We start from the raw sequence: 25,398 nt of genomic DNA, 5'->3' as shown, positions 1-25,398 counted from the left end.
AGGCACAAAGGCTGGTGTTGGAGTGAGCCTGGAGCCTCAGGCCTAGAAGGAGGCCTGCAGGCCTAACGAAGGCAAGAGGCGTGGGCTCAGTGGGCACCGCGTAAGCACTGCAGACTAGGCATTGCGCTCTTGCGTGCCCGCACGCCAGAGGAGGTGCTTGAGTCACTGCCTGCTGGGTCGAGTGCTGGCAGCAGGTGGGGTCTGAGAGCCTCTGTGCAGAAGAGGAGCACGGATGTAGATGTAAGAACGCCAGGCAGAGCCGGGCGGTGGTGTAGATGTAAGAATGCCAGGCAGAGCCGGGCGGTGGTGGCGCACGCCTGTAATCCCAACACTCTGGGAGGCAGAGGCAGGCGGATTTCTGAGTTCGAGGCCAGCTTGGTCTACAGAGTGAGTTCCAGGACAGCCAGGGCTACACAGAGAAACCCTGTCTCGAAAAAACCAAATCCAAAAAACAAAACAAAACAAAACAAAACAAAAGAGTGCCAGGCAGGCGAAGTGATTAGACTCCAGAAGGAGTCCCTTTTGTCACAACCCAAGTCCCCTTATGAAATGTTGACCTTTAATGGGCCTGCTGGAATCATTTTGTAATTCCTGTAATTGGCTATGGGAACGAGGAAGGTCCCCAAGTCATCTTAACCCTCCTAGGTTCTTTCCAACAGTAGAAGCTAATGAACCGGACCAACAGCTCAGGAAGGAGGGACGATTCTCCTGGCTGCCACCACACCGTCTAGCACAGCCCTCCGTGGGGAGACCAGATACCTGGCGTCTCTCAGTGGGTGATGGCAACTCTCCCGTCAGCCAATCGGGCACGGGAGGAGGGAATGTGCTGGCCCTTCACCTTTGCACCCAAGCCCTGTATATAAGGCCCTGCTTCTGTGGGAAGATCCCAGATGACTGTGCCCGTCAAACCTGCTCCTCGGTTGCTGTTCCGCCCAGCCCAGCCTAAGACTGAGCCTCCGACCATCACTGCTACAGGACAGGAAGGCAAATGCAGAGTGGGTCCCGCCAGAGCCTGTCAGCATGCCCGAGGGACTGTGGACAGGTCAGGACAATGGACAGGTCAGGACAGGGCCCCAGCTGTTCTGAGGCCAAGAGGGGCCGCCATCTCCCTCACTGAGAGTGGAGGTGGTGCCTGGTTTGTGGGAAATGAAGGGAACAGTTTGTCTCACTGTGCTTGATTAAAGTGCCGGAACTTTCTCTGGCTGCTGCATCCCCTCATAGAGCCAGAGAGGCTGGAGGGGGGAGGAATGCTGGGATTTATGGTCACACCCTCAGGTTACTGAGGTGACTGGAGAGGAAAGCGAGCGTCCATCCGGAGGCAGGGTTACCGTGAGCTAGGCCTCTTGTCCGGGACGGATTCCCACTAATGTTTCTGGGACCACGGGATTGGATTTAAGCAGAAGAATGCAAAGGGGACCATCCTCCCCTCTTGGCTTGGTGACTCTCTGCTTGGCTGCTACATTTGTGAGCCACATGTTCTAACCTTCCGTCCAGACTGTGGGGTGGGGTAGTGCATGCGTGTGTGTGTGTGTGTGTGTGTGTGTGTGTGTGCACGCGTGCGTGCTCAGGTGTAAGAGAGTGTGTATATGTGTGGGCAAGAGTGTGTGAATATGTATGTGTGTGTATGTATAAGAGAGAGAGAGGACAGTGTGTGTGTAAGATCATGTGTGAAAGTGTGTATATGTGTGCATGAGAGAGTATGTATGTGTGAATAAGAGTATATATGTGCTCATGTGTAAGAGAGTGTATATATGTGAGTGAGTGTGTGTGCTCACATGTGAGAGAGTATGTATATGTGTGCATGAGAATGTGTGTTGTGTATATGTGTGTATTAGAGTGTGTGTGTGCTCATGTGTAAGAGTGTGTATATATGTGCAAAACTCAGAAAGTATGTGTGTGTATAAGGGTGTGTATGTGTGTGTATAAAAGAAAGATTGTGTATGTGCCCATGTATAATAGAGCATATATATGTGTACATGAAAGAGAGAGTGTGTGCGTGCGTGCGTGAGAGAGAGAGAGGGAGTATGTGATGATGTTTCTTCCTGAGCCTTGGGTTCTGAGAAGGCTGACTGATGGGAAGGTCTCCTAAGAGGAGGAAGAAGCTTGCAGGAAGTCTACGCTAGTCTTGGGCAGAATGAGAAGATTCTAGAGAGCTAAGACTACCCCGAGAGTGCCAGATCTGGGGCAAATTTTCTTTCTTATTCAGACTCACCCCTATCTCTAACCTTATAGTTAGTCCCGCACCCTGTGCCCAGCCCCACTTTCTGTTTGTTTTCTGAGATCTAGTCTTGCTCTGCTGTCCAGGCTTAAAGTCGTGGGTGCTTCCCAAACTGGGACCACACCCAGCCCATCCACTCTGTGTGTATCTGTGTGTGTGTGTGTGTGTGTTGTGTGTGTGTGTCTCTCTGTGTGTGTGTCTGTGTGTGTACTCCAGGGCTTCACACACACATTCAGTAAGTGCTCTCCTACTGACCTGCACCCCAGTCCCAAGCAATGTTCTTCTGATTTGGGTTTTTAGTTGTATTTTGTTTTCAATTTTGTGACAAGAGTCTCATGTAACCCAGGTTAGCCTCATATATATATATATATATATATATATATATATATATATGCCCAGGCTGGCCTGGCCTAGAACTCCCACTCTGCCAGCTTCCACCTCTTAAGTGCTGGATTGCAGCCATGTGCCCCTACTTGGCAGACTCTACCTAGTTCTCCAGCAGTATGAATTGCCGAGTGCTGATCAATAGTAGGCCACTCAGAATGGCCTCGAGGGATGGCTTGGCTGAATCCACTTACACCCTCATCCTTGACTGGGCAGAACTAGGGTTTGGAAAGCCCTGACTCTCCAGTTCACCTCACCAGTGGCCGAGTCAGCTCAAGGGTTGTGCCTATCAGGGAAGACAGGATGGGAACTGTCCTATTAGCTGATGCTCCCAGAGTCGCTGTAGCCACTGGGACCAAGTCCTGGAAGGCTCCAAAACCCTCACAGACCTCAGCACCCCTTTCTCTCCAGCCATGGACCCCAGGACCTCTGGGAGGCCCAGGTGTCTGGAACATATGAGTTCCGGGTGCAGGCTAGAATGCAGCTGTCGGCATCTGCTGCCACCCTGAGGCCCGATGTAGTGATTAATGGGTGGATAACATATGTGTGATTTGCTACAAATCAATTAATATCCAATGTGCCCTTCTTTGGAGTCATTTAGGGCCAATTCAGTCATAGAGCTGTTGATCCTGCCAGGGCAAGGTCACAGTTCATGGATGCCTACAATGTCTGCCTCTGCAGGTCAGGTGGGGAGAGGCTCTGAGTTTGTTTAAGTGGATGTCTCTGGTGGGACCTGAGGAAATACTCTGCACCTCTGTACTGTGTGGGAAGGGAAGGAATCCTGTCCCGACAGTGACGTTTTCCCGACTAGAGCAGTTCTGGGTAACCATCTCCTCCCTTGTGACTTTTCCAGAACTTTCCCCATGGTAGCCAGCATCTGTTGCCCTCTGGTACACTTCCTGGTCTCAGTGAGAATGCCTTCTCTTGGAGCTGGGACAAACATCTAAAGAGAAAATGTCTCTTTGGGTGAGGACACTGCAGAAGAGGCAGGGAGGTAGACCCCGCCCACTGCACTCCTCTTCTGGTGGGCAGGGAGCAGGAGGGCAGCAGCCCGACAGTATTCCCTCAGCCAGATCAGAGGAGGGGTCTCCTCAAGGCCCACTTCCTAGACCCTGACAGGTATAGCTCTGAGATCTCTCTCTCTCTCTCTCTCTCTCTCTCTCTCTCTCTCTCTCTCTCTCTCTCAGAATTTACTTATTTTATTAGAGTACACTGTAGCTGTCTTCAGACACCCCAGAAGAGTGCATCAGATCCCATTACAGATGGTTGTGAGCCACCATGTGGTTGCTGGGAATTGAACTCAGGACCTCTGGAAGAGCAGTCGGTGCTTTCAACTGCTGAGCCATCGCTCCAGCCACCCCTCCCACCCCCAACCCCTGCCCCACCCCACCCCCACCCCTGCCCCCCACCCCCACCCCCACCCCCACCCCTCCCACCCCCACCCCACCCCCCACCCCTACCCCCACCCCTCCCACCCCCACCCCCACCCCCACCCCCACCCCCGCTAGATTTTTCAAGAGAACAATTTCTCTGTGTAGTTCTAGGTATTATGGAGCTCACTCTGTAGACCAGATTGGCCTCAAACTCAGAGACCTGACTGTCTCTGCCTCTGCTGGGATCAAAGGTGTGGGCCACCACCCAGTTAGCTTTCTTTCTTTCTCTTTGTTTCTTTGTTTCTTTCTCTCTTTCTAATAAGCAGCTTTACTGACCCTATTTCTCAAGCCCCATAATCCACCCATTCTGGTGCGCAGTTTAGTGGCTTTGGTGTCTTTACAGACACATGCATGCACTCCATAGTCATTTCCACACCCAACGCACATCGAATGGAATGTTGGGGTACTGGAGTCCCCCAGCCAATCATATCAGAGCTAGCTTCGGGTGCATGGGCTTCCCAGGTCTATGCTAGGCTGGTGCTCAGCTATCATTGTCTACAATTTTAAAAATATTACTGGGGGCTGGAGAGGTGGCTCAGCGGTTAAGAGCAGCGACTGCTCTTCCAAAGGTCCTGAGTTCAAAGCCCAGCAACCACATGGTGGCTCACAATGATCAGTCACAAGATCTGATGCCCTCTTCTGGGGTGTCTGAAGACAGCTACAGTGTACTTACATATAATAAATAAATCTTTAAAAAATACTTATTTTATTATATGTGCATTGGTGTGAGGTGTCAGATCCCTTGGAACTGGAATTACAGAGAGTTGTGAGGTGTTATATAGGTGTTGAGAATTAAACCCAGGTCCTTTGGAAGAGCAGTGTTCCTTACCCACTGAACCATCTCTCCAACTCCTACAAAACTTTTTTTTTTTTTTTTTTTTGGTTTTTTTGAGACAGGGTTTCTCTGTGTTGCCCTGGCTGTCCTGGAACTCACTCTGTAGACCAGGCTGGCCTCGAACTCAGAAATCTGCCTGCCTCTGCGTCCCAAGTACTGGGATTACAGGCATGCACCACCACCGCCCAGCTCCTATAAAATTTTTTATATTAAAATTTAAAATTTTTGAGACTAAGGCTCATGTAACCCAAGCTGGCTTTGAACTTGCTATGTAGCTCTGGCTGACTTTGAGCATTTATTCATTTCTTCTTTTTGGACAGGGATTCGAGACAGAGTTTTACTGTAAAGATCTGGCCATTCTAGGGACTGGTGAGATGGCTCAGTGGGTCAGAGCACCAACTGCTCTTCCAAAGGTCATGAGTTCAAATCCCAGCACCCACATGGTAGTTCACAAACATTTGTAAAGAGATCTGATGTCTAAAGACAGCTACGGTGTACTTGCATATAATAAATAAATCTTTTTAAAAAATCTTCCTTTATAATATAATATAATGGAACTGTGTGTTCTGTTGTTGTTTGTTTGTTTGTTTGAGACAAGGTCTCACTATGTCAACTGTGGCTGGTCTGGAACTTGCTATGTAAACCAGGCTGGCCTTGAACTCACAGAGACCTACCTGTTTCTACCTCCTACATGCTGGCATTAAAGCTGCCCCCAAGCCTAGCTTCACTTCACTCTCCTCACCAAGCTTGCCAGGCTCCCAACCCTGTCCGGATGTGGAGTTAAACACGGTGCAAACGTTGGGTACAGAAGAGCCCTTGGGATGTGTCCATGGCTGGCATGCTGACAGAGGACCAGGCACCCCAGGGCCTGGACACTTCCAAACCTCCTTACCCTGTGTGACTAGTACGGCCCAAGCTGTAGCTCCAAACTACAGGTGTTTCTGGCCGCCAAGCTCCAGATGTGTCTGAGGCCACTCTGGGAATGACTGCCCCACTCTTTTCTAAGTCTCTGTGTTCTAGCAATCTCCCTGGCAATTTGACCTGGCACCCCAAGTCCTACTCCTCTCTCCTCCAGTCAGTACCTCTCCTCTCTTTCCTAAAAGGACACCAGTCACTCTAGAGCACTCACTGACTCCACCTGTGAAAACCTGCTTCCGACAAGCCCATGCTCACAGGTCCTTTGGGGGTGCCACCCGGAACACCCTGCTTCCCAGGCTTGGCTCAGCTGTTAACAGGAACTCAGGAGCAAACTGAGGGAGCTTGTGACTGCTCTCTGCTCATCCCCACATGACCCTCTTCCTTGTGACAGCTCTGGCCTGCCCACCTGCTCTCCAGAGTTCTTTCTGCAGGAGGAAGTTCAGGGCAAGGGTGTTCGTGGAGCCCGGTTGCTGACCAGCCTGTGAACACCCGCTTACCCTCCTCAGTGTGGTGGGTTCTCTGTCCAGAACCTGCTTCCTCTAAGGAACCGAGGAGAGCATGAGTCAGAGGTGTCTGCGTCGATTTCTGAACTCGATCTTTTATTGTTTCTCTTCCCACTCACTGTAGTCTTTGGTGCTGGACTTTGAGTTTTGGAGCAGGTCACATGGTTTGAAGTAATTTCCTAGCCCTTCCTGCCTGGCCCCGCCAACCACAGCCTGTGGAGAAAGAACCTTTGGCAGAGCACCAGCCAGATTGGGGAGACACCAGACTCTCCAAGCTAAGCTATAAGAAGGCCCTGAAGAAGCAACTCTGGACGCCTCTGGTGAGTAACTTGCTGGAGTCATCGTCCCAGCGTGGTTCATTAGCGGTTCCTCTTGTTGCTGTGAAGAAACAAGTCACCTGAGCTCATGGTTTAAGGGAATCAGTCTTTTTCCTTGTGGAGTGTGTGCTAGGGGGAACGTGACCTGCTCACACTGCTTCCACAGACCGGAAGCAAGGAGATGCAGGCTGCTGTTCAGCTGCCCCTCTTCCCTCAGCCTGGGACGGCAGCCTACTGATGTGCATGGAGATTTTTTTCTTTCTAGATGATTGTAAGCACAGTCAAGCTCGTGATCAAGATTAGCTGTCCCAGGTGTTGGGCTGGGTGTTGCTCATGAAGACAGGATGATGCCCAGCTATCACCTTCTGTTATAAGCCACCAAGGTTGACTTGCTGTGGTTTGGGAGAGCACAGACCTCCTCATGGGAGGCCAGCCCACTGGGCCAAGTGGAAAGAATCAAACCATGGCACTCTGTTCCTGAGACTGCTCCCACCTATACTTAGAGATGCCCAAGGATGTTGACAGGGTTGTGTGGGTGTGACGCAGAAACTTAGAGTGGCCAGTCTCCATCCACAGAAGCATCGCTGAAGTGGCGGCTTTAAGTGGATGGTGCTTGTGACTTGGTCTTCCACAGAGGCAGAAGGCAGCTACCGCAGACGCTGTAGCAACTGTTATAAAATAGCTAAGGATTGGAGAGCTCTGTAGTGGGAGCCCTTCCCAGCCCCCTCATCAGTCTGGAAGCTGATGGGTTTTGTTTGTTTAAGGCCAGGCTGCGCATGCCTTTTATGCAGCCACCTTGAACCTCCTTCTGACTCCTGACTGGCAGAATCAGTCCTGGGTAGATGCTCTGGCCAGCCCTGTCCCCACAGGACCCTTTCTGCCCTGAGAACAGCAGCAGCATCTGACTCTAAAGTTTACTCCAGGACAGTTTCTTAACCTTACTTTCTTTTTCTCCCCACTTTGTGTGTGTGTGTGTGTGTGTGTGTGTGTGTGTGTGTGCGTGCCTGTGTGTTGCTGAAGATGGAACCTACACCCAGGACCTCAGCAGTGCTAGGTAAATACCATAGCACTGAGCTTGTGTGTCCAGATCCTGACCGGTTTTTATTGTCATCTTCGGTTAGTGAAGTCCCCGGGGCATGAGCAAAAAATGACTAATGTGGTGACACCAGGTGAAGCCACCTGCGTGCCCAAGGTGAGGGACAGCGGGGGTGGGGACAGGGGCAGGAAGTGAGCCTAATATTGTTACAGGGTGTTCCTCTGACTTTCCGAGTTGGATGCTGTTTCTCTACTGGCAGTGTGGAGCCAAGAGGGCCAGAGCAGAAAACTCCCTGGCCTTGGAGGCCTGAGCGCAGCCTTCGATTGCACCCCTACCCCAGCCTCCCGGAGTCCAGGAATGGCAGAACTGTGCCGCATGGATTCTACCCTGACCTCTCTGGACGAGGAGATGCTCTGGGAGATGCTGGAGAGCCACCGATGCAGGATCGTACAGAGCATCTGCCCCAGCCGGCTCACGCCCTACCTGCGCCAGGCCAAGGTGCTGGGCCAGCTGGACGAGGAGGAGGTCCTCCACAGCTCCCGCTTCACCAACAGCGCCATGAGAGTGGGTGAGTCGGTAGACGTTAGCCCCTCCTTGAGTCACTGGGGTCACAGCTGGGCTCTTCCTGCCCAGGAGTTCAGCAAGGCTTGTGCTGCAGCAGTGGGGGTGGGGGAAGCTTCAACACAGAGGGTGTCTATGCCTGTTATCCCAGCATTCCAAGTGACTGAGACAGGAGGATGGCTACAAGTTCAAGGTCAGTCTAGACTGCAGTGTAAAATTCTATTCCTGGGAGTAGGGAGGAAGTATATATAGCTTTATTGGTAGGAAACCTTGCCAGCATACACAAAACAATGAGTTAGATCCCTACTGCCACACAAACCAGGAGGTGTACACCCATAAACCAGTCATTGTTGGTTGTACCATAACCCAGGCCTTGCGGGGTGCACCCATAACCCAGGCATTGTGAGGTGCACCTGCAACTCAGAACTTGGGAGGTGGAAGCAGGAAAATCAGAAGTTTAAGGATTATCTTCAGCTCTGTATCTAGAAGTTCTAGGCAGCCTGGGGCGTTTAACAATCTCCACAACAAAATCATCAAGGGAACCAAGGTTTCCCACTTCCTGGATACTGAGTTAGTCCCCTAACAAAGTCCCAGAAAATAGCTATAAACAATGCTGTTTAAAACAAGTGTGGGGGGTTGGAGAGATGGCTCAGTGGTTAAGAACACTGTCTGCTCTTCCAGAGGTTGTGAATTCAAATCCCAGAAACCATATGGTGGCACACAACCATCTGTAATGAGATCTGATGCCCTCTTCTGGGGTGTCTGAAGAGAGCAATAGTGTACTCACATATATAAACAAATCTTGCTGGGCAGTGGTGGTGCACACCTTTAATCCCAGCACTTGGGAGGCAAAGGCAGGTGGATTTCTGAGTTCGAAGCTAGCCTGGTGCTCCAGCGTGAGTTCCAGGACAGCCAGGGCTACACAGAGAAATCCTGACTATAAACAAACAAACAAACAAATAAACAAGCGTGGTAGGACTGAGGTATAGCTCAGGCACAAGGCCCTGACTTCCATCCGAGCTCCAAGGAAAAGAACCCACGGGGATTTGTGCGCTCAGGTCTGCAGCCTAGAAGTCTTGAATGTGGTATGAACAGGGCTGCGATCCCACTGCCGGCTCTGTGTGGATTTCCCTTGCCTTTCAGCTCTAGGGGGCTCTGCCGGACATGTAGTCCTGTCACTCCGGCTCTGCCTCCATGCTCACACACTCGCTCCCTGTGTACCCCTTTTCTTGTAAGCACACTTGGAGTTGAGATGTGGCCCCTTCACCTTCTCTTTCTTTTAATTTTTAATTTTTTTTTTGATTGAGACATTGTCCCGTGTACACTAGGTATGTAGCTGCAGATGAACATGAGTTTCAGTTCACCGATCCCTGCTCCCCAGGTGCCAGGGTGCCAGGTGTGACCCTGTCCTCCTTGTCTATGTAGTCCTGGGGGCTGAACCCAGGGCTCTGTGCATGCGCAGTGCATGCAGGGCTGAGCTGCGCCCTCAGCCCTGGGATGGTCTGACTTTGAAATCTTTCACCTAATTCTATCTACAAAGATCCTTTGTCCAAAATGAAAACCTCACACAGACACTGTCTTAGTTTGACGTCGTTGCTGTGATAAATGCCGTGACCAAGAGCAACTCTGGGAGGAGGGGGTCTATTAGGCTCACACATCCCAACCACAGTCAATCACTGAGGGAGGCAAGGACAGAAGCAGAGGCCATGGGTGATGCTACTTGCTGGCTCTGCTCCCATGGCTTTCTTTCTTACACCCCAGGGCTGCCTACCAGAGGTAGCTTCATCCTTGGTGGGCTGGGCCCTTCTATATATGTCATTAATCAAGGCAATGTCAGCCAGGCGGTGGTGGTGAACGCCTTTAATCCCAGCACTTGGGAGGCAGAGGCAGGCAGATTTCTGAGTTCGAGGCCAGCCTGGTCTACAGAGTGAGTTCCAGGACAGCCAGGGCTACATAGAGAAACCCTGTCTCAAAAAGCCAATAAATAAATAAATAAATAAATAAATAAATAAATAAATAAATAAATACAATCAAGGCTAGTCCCACAGACTAGCACATAGGCCAGTGTGCTGGGGACAGTCTCTCAAGCGGCATTCCCTCTTCCCCGATGACTGTAGTGTATTGGGTTGACAAAAACTAACCAGCACTGGTAGGTTTTGCGGAGGGCCATACCTTGGGGATGTCTTTGCGATTTGTTCTTCTGGTCTGGCAGGCAGGATCTTCTCACTCAGAAATGAGTGTGCCACTGAAGGCCGGTGAGCAATGTGCTGTTGACAAAATGCTCACTGCAAATGCCGGCCATAGAGGCCAGGTGACAGTGGCAAGTATTGATGTCATAGTGTGTATGTACTGATCTAGAGTACTAAAGAGATTGATCTGTAAAAGGCTAGTGTTCTCTATACACACATATGCACATGTACACATGTGCAACACACATACATATGCATATATACATGCACACATACACACACACATATATATACACACACAGGGGCACACATGCACATGTGCACACATACACATAGACACACATGCACACACATGTACATGCACACAAACATACACATATGCATACACAAGAGAGAGATAAAGAGAGACAGAGACAGAGAGACAGAAAGGAGACAGAAAAAGAAACAGAGAAAGGAGAAGAGGGAGACAGAGAGAGGAAGAGACAGAGAAAGACAGAGATGGGGAGACAGAGAGAGATGGACAGACAGACAAAAGAGAGAAGACAACGCTCAGGATTGTAAGACTGTTCGTCTGTGCATGTCCTTTTGTACCCAGCTCATAGAAGAACGTTTTCTTGCCCCTAGTAGGGACCCAACAAATATGGATCCTGCCTCAAATTGGTGATGCATGAATGGAGGTAGGCACAGAGCCTGCGCCTCCCTGCCAGGGATCCCAGAGAACTCCAACTCCAGCTGTCCACACACTTTGGTGGCTAAGGCTCTCTCTCTCTCTTTCTTTCTCTCTCTCTCTCTCTCTCTCTCTCTCTCTCTCTCTCTCTCTCTCTCTCTCTCTCTCTCTCTGTCCAGGGCACTTGCTGGATCTGTTGAAGGCCCGAGGGAAGAACGGAGCCATTGCCTTCCTGGAGAGCCTGAAGTTCCACAACCCTGATGTCTACACCCTGGTCACCGGGCTGCAGTCTGACATTGACTTCAGCACCTTCAGTGGTGAGAGCCGGCTCAGAGCCCTCCGACTGCAGCTCTTCCCTCCCAGCTACGGACTTGGGTGCTTCAAGGCCAATCTCCAAGAGCCTGTACTATGAGGAGGCTCTGGGGGGGCTGCCATGAACCCCAGAAGTGAAGGGCTGGCATTCATGCCACCTCAGGGGAAGTCTAGTTCTCTCTTCCCAGGGGCAGGAGGCTGGGAAGCTAAGACTTCCACAGGAAAGCACAGTCACGCAGTGTGGGGGACATACCCTTGTGTTCAGGAGCAGACAGACTCTGGCCTTTCCCAGGGAGCTGTTGAGAGATTTGGGTGTTAAAAGAGTAGAACTCAAAGCAGCAGCCAATAAGCCATCTGTTCTGGGTCGGTGCGGAAAGACTCATTCATGTGAGTTCCGTCAGGAGACCTATGTCTCTGCTGGGTTTTCCTTGGAGTTCCACGGAAACTGCTAACCTCAAACACAGTCAGCTAGCTCATGGAGGGTAAGGGGGACTGAAGAATGACAGGGTCTCGCAAAGTGACAGAGGGAATGATCGCCCATCTGCAGGCCTCATGGAGACATCCAAGCTGACCGAGTGTCTGGCTGGCGCCATCAGCAGCCTGCAGGAGGAGCTGGCCCAGGAGAAGGCCCAGAAGGAGGTTCTGCTCCGCAGATGCCAGCAGCTGAAGGAGCGCCTGGGCTTGGCCGAGGCCCACGCAGAGGGCCTGCGCCAGCTGGAGGCTGACCACAGCCGCATGAAACGAGAGGTCAGCGCCCACTTCCACGAGGTCTTGAAGCTGAAAGACGAGATGCTGAACCTGTCACTGCATTACAGCAATGCACTCCGGGAGAAGGAGCTGGCTGCTACACGTTGCCACAGCCTGCAGGAGGAGGTACCTTCCCTGAGGGCCAGCTGCTGAGGGAGCCAGGCAGCCAGCCTCTACCTGCAGACCCCCTGGGTTTGCCTTAAGGGTGCTTCCTTCCAGGAATGCCACACCAACATAGCGGGGAGGTCTAGGAGATCCAGGTTACTCTTGAGCCTTTGACGGAGAGAAGAGAGGCCAGTGTGATCTGGCTGGGTAGTTTGGGGGCTCAGGACCTTGGATACACACAGGAAACTCTGCTTGGCTGAAGGATCCACTTCCTGTGGCTCTCAGCATCCGCAGCCCTCCCTGGCTTGATGTGGCTGGATTGGTGGCCTTGCTATTTATCTTTATGAGTCCACATTCTTTCCATCAGAGGGATGAGGGCAGTGAAACCAGGGGCCCCAGTGGCCATCAGTCTGACTGCAGAGATGGAAGCTGGTACCCAGCTGCTTTGGTCTCCCTCCAGGGACCCAGGGCACTAGTTTAAGCACTCAGCCTCATCTGTAGCAAAGTGAAACTAAGGTGTTTCTCTGATAAAATGGCTCAGTGGCTGCAACAGTTACTTTTCTGTTCTAGTAAAGAAACATCATGGCCAAGGGAAACAGAGAAAGAAGGGTTTGCCTGGGCTGTGGCTCCAGAAGGGTAACAGTCTATGACAGCAAGGAGTGAGGGCAGCAGACAGGCCTGTGCCTAGGGCAGGAAGCTGACAGATCATAGCCTCTACTACAAACATAGAGCAAAGAGGGTCCGGGAGGGGAGCAAGGCTCTGTATGCCCAGAGCCTGTGCCTACTGACACACCTCCACCAGGAAGGCCTGTACCTCCCAACCTCCACAAACGGCACCACCAACTGGGACCAAGTGCTCGAACACCGGAGCCGAAGGGGACACTTACCGTTCAAACTGTCATAGTGGCTAAGACAGCACACTGTTTTTCCAGAAGACACAAGTTCAGGTCCAAAACCATATTGGGAAACTTATAACTCCAGCTCTGGGGGAATCTAATGCCTCCGGCCTCTGCAGGCAACCACAGTCCCATGCACATATACACCCACATATGTAATTTAAAATCAAATAAATACTATTAAATGCCCCTTCTTCTCACGGGGGTCTGGGTTGCTCAGGAGGTGAACCCATGTCCCGTGCCTTTGAAGCTCGGGCTGAGGCTCTCCACATGGCAGCAGCAGCAGCAGCAGCAAAGGATGGACAAGCTACATCCAGTCAATGCCTGATGGGTAAACCTTTCCCATGATCCTCTCCCTGCTTCCTCCCACATAGCTCTATCTGGTAAAGCAGGAGCTCCAGCGGGCAAGCCTTGTCTCTTCATGTGAGAGAGAATCTCTCGAGAGGTCCCTGAGGATGGCCAGCGACCTGGAACCCGAGGGAGAGGAGCTGAATCGCCTTAAGGAAGAGAATGAGAAACTGCGCTCCATGACCTTCAGCCTGGTAGGTCTCGGTCCTCGGGAGGCCAGATGTCTCCTGCCGATCGGGAAAGGCCTTGTCTTGAGTGTCAGTGGACGCCTATGGGCTGGGAGACTCTCTCACAGGCAGATTCACTAAAGCAAAGCTCATGCCAACTCCTTGTCTTATCTTAGGCAGGCCTTGAACTCACAATCTTCCTGCCTCCATGTCTTGCCATAATAGACCTGCACCACCAGGTCAGATTACACAATCCCCTCTCATTCCTTCCTGCCTCCCTCTTCCCACCCACCCAGATGGTGACAGCATTAAAAACCTTGTCCTTGGGCTAGAGAGATGGCTCAGCAGTTAAGAGCACTGACTGCTCTTCTGAAGGTCCTGAGTTCAAATCCCAGAAACCACATGGTGGCTCACAACCCTCTGTAATGAGATCTGATGCCCTCTTCTGGTGTGTCTGAAGACAGCTACAGTGTACTTATATATAATAAATAAATAAATCTTTAAAAAAAAAGCTTGTCCCTATATTAGATTGCTCTATAAGCTAATTTACTGAGACCACATGGAGCTGCAAAAGAAAAGCCACTTGTAATGACGGGTTCTGCTGGGTGGGGTGGTCCATGTCTGCAGTCCCAACATGGAAGCCTGAGGCAGGTGCTGTCTTGGCTAAAATAAGATAAAAGGCTGAAGAAACTATAGGGATGTGGAACTATGAATCCATTCTGCCCATAAGGCTTTCTGCATCCTGTTCACCTCGGCTCGGGGAAAGTGGGCTTCCCGGAACCTAGGAGCTGGAGAGAGTGAAGCCCTGGAACTCTGAGAGCACTTTACTCCCTCCTTTTGATTCCTTTTTCTTCCTTTTCTTTCTTTTTTTTTGGGGGGGGGAGAGGGGTGAGAGTGGTGGTGGTGATTCAAGACAGGGTTTCTCTGTGTAGCCCTGGCTGTCTTGGAACTAGCTCTGTAGACCAAGCTGGCCTTGAACTCAGAAAGCCACCTGTTTCTGTTACCACTACCCAGTTCCCTTTGATTCTTTTTAATTAAAGATAAAAATTAGTGGGGCGTGGGGAGGTATTGGAGAGATGGCTCAGCGATTAAGAGCATTTGCTGCTCTTGCCCTTGACCAAGGTTTAATTCCCTAGATCCACATGGCAGTTTATAGCCATGTGTAACTCCAGTTCCAGGTGCTCTACTGCCCCCTTCTGGCCTCTACAGGCATCGCACCCACGTGGTACACATACATGCATGTAGACAAGCATACACATAATCTCTTTGGTAAGAAATTCCTTCGGTACAACTTCCTTGGGGATGGGGTGTGGCTCACTGCAGCTTGGGCCAAACTGGTGTGTCATTCGCATTCTTCTTCCCCAGGTGGAGAAGGACATTCTGGAACAGAGCCTGGATGAGGCCCGGGAGAGCAAGCAAGACCTGGTGGCCCGCATCCACTCCCTGCGGGAGAGAGCAGTGGCCGCAGAGAGGCAGCAGAAGCAGGTGAGGCTGTGGTGCCCACTCTTCCCTGGAGTCACAACCATCCATCTTGGGCAGGCTTGTTTGTGGGACAGACAGACAGACAGACAGATTCACTCAATCATCAACACAGTCTGACTAACTTCACCATGTTAACCCATAGCCCAGACCTCATAGTCAGGCAAGCAATGGAGAAACCCCAGGAGCGTGTCAAAGGCTTTGGGACCACTAGAGCCCAGGACTTAGACAAGGAAGACAGAGAGAATGAGCCAGGGGGAAATTGATTGTGTATTGTGGGCCATTAAACATCATGTAATTCTGCACACACACGTGTACAATTGCTGATTACATCCAGTGTGATTAGTTCTGTCACTCTGTAGACTCTCTAAACCCGTTCTTCCCTTGCCCTCCAAGCCCCCCACCTCCCTTCCCCCATCCCCACTCACCCCTTCCCACCTAAGCTCTCAGAGCCAAGAGCATTATGGGTATGTTTTTGTCCTACAGTACTGGGAGGAGAAGGAACAGACCCTACTCCAGTTCCGGAAGACCCAGGTGGACTGTGAACTATACAGAGAAAAGATGACCACGCTTCAGGGCCAGGTGGCCGAGCTGCAGAAGGAACGTGACCAGGTATCCTAAGCGTTGGGGGAGAGACCAGGAGGAGAGGATGCAGGCGTCTGTCCTTGCTGGCACAGGGCAGCATGATTCCACCCTCTACACTGTCCCCTGCTGGTGTGTGGATAAAGCTTGGAGCTGCCGGCTCAGGGGATTCAAGCTTCAGGGTTTCTTTCCTTGGTCCATGGGAGGTTTCTCACTCCCTGAAATGCACTGACACAGGCTCTCTGTCAGTCTCCCTGCCCTTGTTCCTGACATGAGACGTAGACCTTCCATCCCAGATGTGGATTTTATTAAAACATAGTAGGTTTGCATAACCAGTTATGAATCCTGGTTAGCGCACACTGGATAAGTTCACAATAAGTGCCTACCGTGTGGGGGTGCCTTTTGCAGCTCAGATGCCTGGCTCTGTGGTTCCACCCCTAGCCACCCTGTAACTACCCACTTCTGTCTCTCCTGTCTTGGCTACAGGCGTACACAGCAAGGGACAGGGCCCAGATGGAGATTTCTCAGCGCCTGGTGGAGAAGGATGCCCTTCGCAGGAGAGTGTTCGAGCTGACGGAGCGGGTCTGCGAGCTGCGCACTCAGCTGCGCAGGCTGCAGGCAGAGACACCGGGAGGAGTGAGTGCCCCACCCCAAGAGTGGGAGGCTGGACAGTGGGCCGCATGGGTGACAGGGCAGGGACGCACAGGAAATGATAACTGCGCTGGAGAGATGCGGACAGAGCCCACGTGGTCCTCCACAGAGCTGTCTGCCTCTAGCCAACCATGGAGCTGTGAAGTGCCGAGCATGGGGCAGGACCAGCTTGCTTCCACTTCTCGTCATGTTGATATTGCTGTGTTATAGGAAGGGAAGCTTAGGGGGAAGGTTCTGGAACCAGGAAATCTGGGTGTGTTGTGACAGAAGAGGCATCAATATGTCCACTTTGTAGATGATTTCCCCAAAGTCACAACTCCAGGGGCTGAGTGACACACACACTGACAAGGGACCTCTGTGCCTGAGAGCTGTGTCACAAAGCCTGCTTGGTCCCTTAGGCAGCATGTGTCATGTTCCCTGGGCGGACAAGACTGCTTAAGTAGCCATGGTCCAGAAGGGAGGCATAGTCCGAGCCTCTTCCTTGTCCCACCCCTCCCTGTGTGCTCCCGTGTGTATGCAAGCATGTGTATGTAGCGTGTGTGCGTGGTCTCATGCTGCAGTCATGTTAAGCAGGTAATGTGCTACCAAGCCATATACATCCCCAGGCCTCCTCAAAACTTAAAAAAAAAAAAAAAAAAAAAAAAAAAAACATTTAGTTTTGGAATGGTCTCATTAAGTGGCCCAGTCTAGCCTTGAACTTGTAACCCTGCCTCCCCAGTCTCCTGAATGGCTGAATGTACAAGCCTGGGCCAGCAGGCCCAGCTTATGATGTATACCTATGCACAAACACAAATGTATGTATGCATACATGCATGCAGAATACATACATCCATGCATACACCAGCAAAATGACTTAAGTAACAGCACTTGCTACCAAGCCTGAGGACCTTAGCTCAACCCCATGATCCACAGGGAACAGAGAGAGAGCCGACACCTGCAAGGTGTCCTCTGACTTCCAGAGGCACACCGTGGCAAGTGCATATGTGCACACATGCACACACATAAAGTAATTATAATCTACACTTGCTATTTGGTAATATGTGTACCTACATATGCATATATGTGGGAACATATACATATTTTATACACATGTGTATATGTGTCCATACACAGAAAAAAGGCTGGAAGGGCAGACACCGCACACGCACGCGCACGTGTGTGTGTGTGTGTGTGTGATTTGTTTTTATGGGTATCTGTGCATGCTTCAGCATACAGAGATGCACCACATGCATGGAGACCAGAAGAGGGCATCAAAGTCCCTGGGCCTGGAGTTACAGATGGTCGTGAACTGCTATCGTGGGTTCTGGGAAGAGAACCTGGTCCTCTGCAAGAGCAGGCCTGTTCCTAACCTCTGAGCTGTCTCCCCAACTGTAACTGCTCTTTTTGGGTTTGGGATATATTCAATGTCATCTTCTTCCAGTCTCTGATTGCTTCTTTACCCACCCAAATTTTCTTCCTAGCATGTAAATACATGCACATGGATGTACATATGCATACATTACACAGGTTATTATCTTTAAACCTAGCACACAACATACATTCTCTAAATTCTCTAGAAAGACTGAAATGCACTTTTCTCAAGCCGGGTGAAGCTCTTCTCCTTGGCGGGTAACTGCTGAGAGTTATAGGAGATACCAGCATTTCAACCAGAAGTTAAGATGGGAACCTGTTCAAGCAGGGTGTGGTGCGGGTATTCAGGGAGAAAGTTCCTGAGCTAAGGAGACATCTGGCCTCTTTGGAAGCCCAAGCAGGAAGCTGGAGCCAGGGAACTCTGCCTCCGAGGGAAGCAGCGACTTGTGCGGATGCATGCCGTGTGCCCACCAGATGACAGTGAGTGCAGCCTCTTCAGTTCCACCGAGGTATGTGCTCCTGACCCTGACCCTGACCCTGACCCATGACTCATGACCTGTGACCCATGACCTATGACCTATGACCCTGACCTAGGCCTATGCCCTCTGCTGCATTCAGCCCAACACATCATTGGGGCTAAGATGTCTCTGGGAAGTTTATTCCCATAGAGAAGAATTGATGCTACTGAGTGTTTTCAAACAGGAAATCCACTCCCCCGTGGTTCTGGGAGCTGGAAACCCAAAATCAAGGTGCTAAAGGGACTACATTTCCCATGACTTTGGAGGAGGACATTTCTATCTCTCTGGCTTTGCTTTCCCAACAGTCCTTGGCTTGCAGTCACGTCTCTCCGATCTCCACCTCTGTCATAGTGTGGAGTTCTCCAGATCTCCTTCTGTTGGTTCTCAACCTACCTAACATTGGGACCTTTAAGACAGTTCTATTTTCATTGCTACATTATAACTAAGTTTGCTACTGTCATGAATTGTAATGTAAATTTGTAGACAGGTTTGTCAAAGGCGTTGTGACCCATAGGTTGAGAACCACCGGCTTAGCGTTTTAGACACTCTCCCTGAGATTATCAACTTAAATGTCAAAATATTGTTTGTATTCACAGTTCAGAGGTTTCCCCCACAGATGCTCAGACCCATCACTTCAGGCCTGTGGTGAGGCAGAACCTCCCAGCACAGCAGCTTGGAGAGCAGAGAGAAAGACAGAGAGATAGACAGAGACAAATAGACAGAGAGACAGACAGGGGGGCAGAGACAGAGACACAGACAGACAGAGAGACACAGAAAGAGAGAGAAACTGAATATAATGCAGGGGATGGTAGGTGGTGGGCTCACGCCAGGGTGTACCTGAGGAATCACGCCATGCAGCAGGTCTGGTCTAAGGGGGTATCTGGGGGAAGGAAAGCAGGAAGGGTGTAAAGAAGGGGTGGAGGCAGCAGACTGGAGCAGAGCTATGAGGGCAGAGGACAGAGAGAGGGGGAGAGGGAGACAGACAGAGAGAGAGTTGGGGAAGGGAGAGGGAGAGAGGGGGAGAGAGAAAGAGAGGGAGGGGGAGAGAGGGAAAGGGAGGGGGAGAAAGGGAGGGAGGGAGAGAGAGAGAGGGAAAAGGAAAGAGGGAGAGGGAGGAGAGAGAGGGAGAGGGAGACAGAGAGAGAGTGGGGGGAAGGGAGAGGGAGAGAGGGGAGAGAGAAAGAGAGGGAGGGGGAGAGAGGGAAAGGGAGGGGGAGAAAGGGAGAGAGGGAGGGAGAAAGAGAGAGAAAGAGAAAGAGGGAGAGGGAGGAGAGTGGAGAGAGAGAGAGAGAGAGAGAGAGAGAGAATAACTGGGCTGTGTCCAGCAGTCCTGGCAGCACGTGATGACTTAAGTCATTGCTAAGTCCCTGGGAGGAGCCTAGGGGAATCACCTGTAAGTCAACAGAAACAGACAGACAGACAGACCAGCAGACAGACAGAACCTGACTTAATATCTCCTGCAGGGACACACCAATGACCCAACTAACTTCCTTCCACAGGCCTCCTCCCAAAGTTTCAGTTACCCAACAGCACCACACCACAGACAAGCCTTCGACACATAACCTTAGGGACATTTAAAAATGTAAACCACGATAGGAAGACACCAGCGGACTTGCGCCTCACTCTGCCACAGTGTGACATCTTAGCCTGATTCCACCTGTGAAACCCCTACTTTCAAACGAGTTCACATTCAGTAGATGTCAGGGGACCTGGATTTCAGGGGACACTGCTTCACCCAGCTTAACGGTCCCTGGAATATGAGACCCACAGTGTTTGCCTTTGGCCTTTGGCAAAGAGGAGAGGTGGTCTCTTCATAGTTGCCATGGAAGTTGCGGATGCTGGAACAGGGATGAGGGGCGGGCCACCTCCTGAGCCTGTCTCATGCTCCCTTCTTAGATGACCCCAGCAGTGTCCCCCACACAGGCCAGGCATCTCCAGAGAAGCCAGACTATATACACACATGCTTATTGGCTCTTGGAAAACGGGACAGAGAGGGAATCCCAGAGGCCAATTGAAATCACATCTTCTAGACCCTCCGCGCGCTCACTGCCCAGAAACAAGGGCAGTACTGCCTTTGGGGTTGTGGCCAGGATGGGAAGGACCTTATGGACTCAGCACTGACTCCCGCTTTGCCTCCCTCTCAAATACCTGAGTGGGATCACCTCCCCTGTCTAGTCCTCCCCCACACTTCAGGATGTGGTCATCTTGGCCCTGGCTCCTCCCACAGTGCCAGACCTGTTGCTCACTCTGCCACACCCTCCTCCACGGGCTCCTCTGTCACTCCCTCCAGGAAGTCTGCCATGCCCGAGTACTTACTCACTGGTCGGTGCTTTCCCCTGTGATCAGCCCTGCACCCGCACCCCCGGATGGCACCTGTCCTCAGGGTGCCAACAAAGATCCGGATCCACAGAGCTGTAGGGACTCCCAGTGAGTGGACCTGGGTCAGCTCAGTGCCTGCCCAGAACTGGTTCCATCCTGTGCCCTCATCCCTCACCAGTCAGTAACTCCCTTTCCCAGAGTCTCATTGCTTTATACGCAACATGGTATACCAAACGCGCAACCCCGGGGGGTACACAGTGGGCACTCAGCAAGTGTGACGTAACGCCCTCCTCCTCTGCTTTTCCTTCCTGTGTCGTCACCCTCTGCCCACCCTCCGCCAGTCCCGGCTGTGGTGGGACCTGAATTCCACATCCAGCCGGGAGCAGATGGACAGCTTCCGCTCCTGCAGCCCCATGCCCCCCAGCCAGCAGTCCCTGTACAAGCGGGTGGCAGAGGACTTCCTGGAAGACCCCGAGTCTCTAAGGTAGGACAAGGTACAGGCTTGGGGTCCAGCTTGCAGGGGTGCCAGTTGGACCAAGGACGATCTGGGCTTTGGGTGCCGCAGCTCGGGAAGGTGCTGGGAGCTCTGGTCCTTGACTGGAGTGAGACGTGCCTCCTGGCTGTGAGCTAGCTTCCTGTGCTCTGTGACAGCTTCTCAGAAGTCCTCGAGCTGCGCCTTCAAGGGGCCACGGTGGACGACACAGACACAGACCTGGAGTTTGAGATGATAGACGGAGCAGGTGAGCATTGCCACACACAAGGATCTCCACAGTGTGCTCTCTTCCTAGACCCTAGGGGGGCGAGTGAGACAGCCTGGACCTGTCTCCAGGGACTGTACAAAGATGTGAACTTGACCTCTGACCTTGGCCAGAGGCTACCACTGCTCGGCTGGGCTGTTTGCTGTTGTCTTTTTAATTCTCTCACACCGAGGCAGAGAGGGTTGTTTCATAGCCACACAGGGTTTGCATGTGTGTTCAGGTAGCCACAGACATGCGTGTTCTCCTTCCCATCACCTGCCCTGGGAACAAACACTAAGGAGGCAGCAGGCATGGGTGCTCAGTGGCAGCAGAGACATCTGACACAGGCTGTATCTGCCAGGGGCGTCCCTTCTTCTGGGAGCCGACTCCCAAGGCGCTCCTCATTTCCTTACATCTGCGACTGAACTGGCCTTTGTGATTGGCATTGGCATGTTTCCACCTCACACCTGGGGCACACCTGGGGCACACCTGGGGCACACCTGGGGCACACCTGGCTCTCACAAAGGTGCTTGGCTCCTCTCCAAAATTCATCCTACAGCCACCAGGGGGTGATAGTACCCTGTATTGTTGAGCACAGTGGCCCAAGGGACCAGAAATCCAAACCCTTGCCCACTTCTACCTCAGGTTCTCGCACTTACTGAATCAAACTCAAACACATCTGGAGTCTTTCCTCAATTTAATTTGTCTTTTAAGATAATCAAGTGGTTTTTTTGCTTGTGGTCTGGGCTAAGACCTTCTGTGGGTGGCACCTTTCAGATTTCCATGGGATCTTGAGATAAGAATAGGTTGCCTGGGGCCCTAGGTCGAATATAAATTTAAATGCTATATCTGGGGTTGGGAAATGGCTCATTTGGAAAGTGCTTGCTGTGTGCAAATGAAGGCCTGATTACCAGAATCCACATAAAGGCCAGGCACAGCAGCAGGCAGCTAACAGCCCAGCGCTGGGGAATTGAGATAGGTAGTTATCCGGGTCCTCTGACCAGCTAGGTTAGCTAAACGGAAGAGCTCTGGCTTCAGTGAGAGAGGCAGCCTCACAGAATAAGACGGAAAATGATAGAGAAGACAACTGATGCAGACCTCTAGGTTACATACGCACAGGGAGGGAGGGAAAGACAGACAGACAGAGACAGAGAGAAACAGGGACACAAACACAGAGATAGCGACAGGCAGACAGCTCTGGATGTGGAGACACACACATGTAATCCCAGACCTTGGAAGGATGGAGAATTCAAGGGCTACATAGTGAAACCTTTTCAAATTAATTGACTTTTAACATGCTAGAGCTCCAGGGAGCATCTAATGAGAAGATTCACAGGCCAAGCAGAGCCAGTGGGGTTCTGGTCAGCGCCAAGGAGTGGCCGGCGCTGTGCCAGATTTGAGACTCCTCTTTTTTGAGATTTATTCTATGTGTACAGGTGTTTTGCCTGCATGTGTGTTTGTGCACCACATGCATGCCTGGTGCCTACAGAGGTTAGAAAAGGGTGTCAAGCCCCTGGAGTGGGAGTTATAGACAGTTGTAAGCCACTGTGTGGGTGCTGACAACTGAATTCAGTCCTCTAGAAAAACAAGTCCTCATGACTACTAAACCCCTCTCCAATCCTTAGATTTGACCCTTAATTGAAGTCAGAATTCTAAATGTTAGAATTCTGTCTCCTCATCCTTGAGATACTGGCAACTAGTTCAGGTGTGATAGAAGGATACAGGCATCTCCCATCATTCCTGGAAAGATGAAACCAGACAGCACAGGGGAGAGACCTCAGGAAGGGGGGAGCCAGGCCTGGGGTGCCTGAGGCACAGCAGGGGAAGAAGAAGAAGATGGTGAGCTCAGGCTCAGGCTGCACTGGGTCTCATTTCCTTCCAGACCTCTCTCAGACAGAGGACAGCCTGCAGGGGTCTTCCCGGAGCCTGAATGTCTCAGAAAGGTGAGCGGCATGCTGGGGCACCCACTGACTGGAGAACCAGAGCCTGGAGGTGACAGAGCAGAGTGTGACTGTGTCCTCTCACCGTGGGAGCACAGCATTTCCAAGAGGGCGGTCCAGAGCAGAGGAGAATTCCAGAATCTGGGACTCCTCCGACCTCTGAGCTCAGGTTGTGTCCCGCCACCCACAGCAGCATCCCCGTGAGGCGCAGGCCAGCCCGCAAGATCCTAAGCCAGGTCACAGTGCTGGCGTTCCAAGGGGACGCGTTGCTGGAGCAGATCGGTGTCATCGGAGGGAACCTCACTGGGATCTTCATTCACCGAGTGACCCCGGGCTCTGCAGCAGATGAGGTGGCCCTGCGTCCTGGAACCCAGATCATGATGGTGAGTAAGAGAGGGATACCATGACAGAGCCAGGCCTATCGCCACGGTTGTGATGTTTTGCAGGAGACAGTGGTCTGGCTCTGACACGGTTGGTCTCAGGTCTGTTTTGGGTTGATAGAAAATGCGTGTCTATAGACGAGGGTTATGGGAGGAAAACTGAGCCCCCTTCTCAAGCCTGACTGTCCAGACCCCTCCCCCCCAGAGCCTGGAAACTCAGAAAATGCTATTGGGATACAGCAGTTCTGATCTTAGTACTGCTCTGGGGTGAACTTGGCAGAGGGGTGGGGCTCGTATCTGTCAGACAAGCGATCTAGCTCCAAGCCGCACCTCAGCCCTGACCAGGCTTCATAAGCCATTCTGATGGCTTTGACTGTATTGTTTGTTTAGTATGATGATCTTAATGTCATTTTGTATATGTGCAGGAAAAAACATATACATGACATAAATTCATTATTTTAACTATTTTTATTGGAAAATGCTCAAATCTGTTTAGCCCACAAATATACATATAAATGGAAAACATACATCATTCTTATTAAGTGATGCATGTGTGTGGCCTAACTGCATAATTTTCTTCAATTATGTGTATGTGTGCATGCATATATGTGTGTATGGCATGTGTGTGTGCATGCATGTGTGTGTATAGCATATGTGTGTGCATGCATGTGTGTATATGGCATGTGTGTGCGCATGCATATGTGCATGTATGGCATGCATGCGTGCATGTGGCTGCATACTAGTGGTTATCAAGGACAACTTTGGTTTCATGTTCTCTTCTTCCACCTTGCTCCAAGACAGGCTCTCTCTTCTTCAGAAAGATATTTATTTAGTTGGGCGTGGTGGTGCACACCTTTAAACACAGTACTTAAAAGGCAAAAGCAGCTGGGTCTCTGAACTGTAGGCCAGCCTGTTCTGCAAACAGAGAGTCAGTCTCAAACACATTTATTTATTTACCTACTTACTTACTTGTCTGTGTGTTGTCGAACACATGTGGAGGTTAAAGGGCAGCTTGTTGGAACTGGTTTTTTCCTTCCTCCATGTGGGTCCCAGGGATTGAATTGAAGTCCTTTGGAAGTGAGCAGCTTCAGCCACTGAGCCGTGGAGCGGAACCTGGGGCTTTCTCCTCCTCTCCCTCCTCCTCCTCTCCCTCCTCCTCCTCTCCCTCCTTCTCCCCCTCCTCCTCTCTCTCCTCCTTTTCTTCCTCCTCCTCCCCTCCTCCCTCCTCTCCTTCTCCGTCCTCCTCCTCTGCCTTCTTAGGGTTTTGTGTGTTTGATGCTTGATTTAGTTTGGGGTTTTGTTCTTTTTGTTTGTTTATTTTATTTTGTTTGAGACAGGGTTTCTCTGCATAGCCCTGGCTGTCCTGGAACTCAGTCTGTAGACCAGGCTAGCCTCGAAATTAAAGACATCCACCTGCCTCTGCTTCCAAGTGCTGGGACTAAAGGTGTGCGCCATCACTCCTGCATCTTCCATCTTATTTCTGCTTCTTGCATGCCCACTCTCTGGCGAGTACGTTCCTGAGCGCTGGGTCATTCCCCTTTCCCACCTCACACCTCCATGTAAAAGGAGATTACAGACGCACAGTGCACAGAGCTACATCTGAGGGTTTTGCTTGTGCAACAAATGTCCTTTCCCACTGAGTGTCTTCCCAGACCCAGAAACAGAATCGTTCCACTTCGAACCTTTTAAATGTTTTTTTTAAGATTTATTTATTTATTATATATAAGTACACTTTAGCTATTTCCAGACACTCCAGAAGAGGGCGTCAGATCTCATTACAGATGGTTGTGAACCACCATGTGGTTG

General features: G+C 51.2%; 1 protein-coding gene across 1 annotated transcript in view; it reads left to right on the top strand.

The window, feature by feature from the left end:
- The first annotated feature begins 6,227 nt into the window (after positions 1-6,227).
- Positions 6,228-25,398, top strand: part of Card14 (caspase recruitment domain family member 14) — a 28,946-nt gene continuing 9,775 nt past the window's right edge. Inside the window, exons 1-13 of the mRNA XM_052194225.1 lie at positions 6,228-6,611; positions 7,857-8,212; positions 11,241-11,378; positions 11,921-12,246; positions 13,496-13,663; positions 15,002-15,121; positions 15,602-15,727; positions 16,184-16,333; positions 18,091-18,207; positions 20,877-21,019; positions 21,187-21,275; positions 23,155-23,215; positions 23,403-23,595. Coding sequence (XP_052050185.1) covers positions 8,002-8,212; positions 11,241-11,378; positions 11,921-12,246; positions 13,496-13,663; positions 15,002-15,121; positions 15,602-15,727; positions 16,184-16,333; positions 18,091-18,207; positions 20,877-21,019; positions 21,187-21,275; positions 23,155-23,215; positions 23,403-23,595 — 1,842 coding nt within the window. The 5' untranslated portion in view covers positions 6,228-6,611; positions 7,857-8,001. The remainder of the gene's footprint in view (positions 6,612-7,856; positions 8,213-11,240; positions 11,379-11,920; positions 12,247-13,495; positions 13,664-15,001; positions 15,122-15,601; positions 15,728-16,183; positions 16,334-18,090; positions 18,208-20,876; positions 21,020-21,186; positions 21,276-23,154; positions 23,216-23,402; positions 23,596-25,398) is intronic.

This window comes from Apodemus sylvaticus, chromosome 10 (genome assembly GCF_947179515.1).
Source record: "Apodemus sylvaticus chromosome 10, mApoSyl1.1, whole genome shotgun sequence".
NCBI lineage: Eukaryota > Metazoa > Chordata > Mammalia > Rodentia > Muridae > Apodemus > Apodemus sylvaticus.
This window is presented reverse-complemented; position numbering and strand designations above follow the sequence as displayed.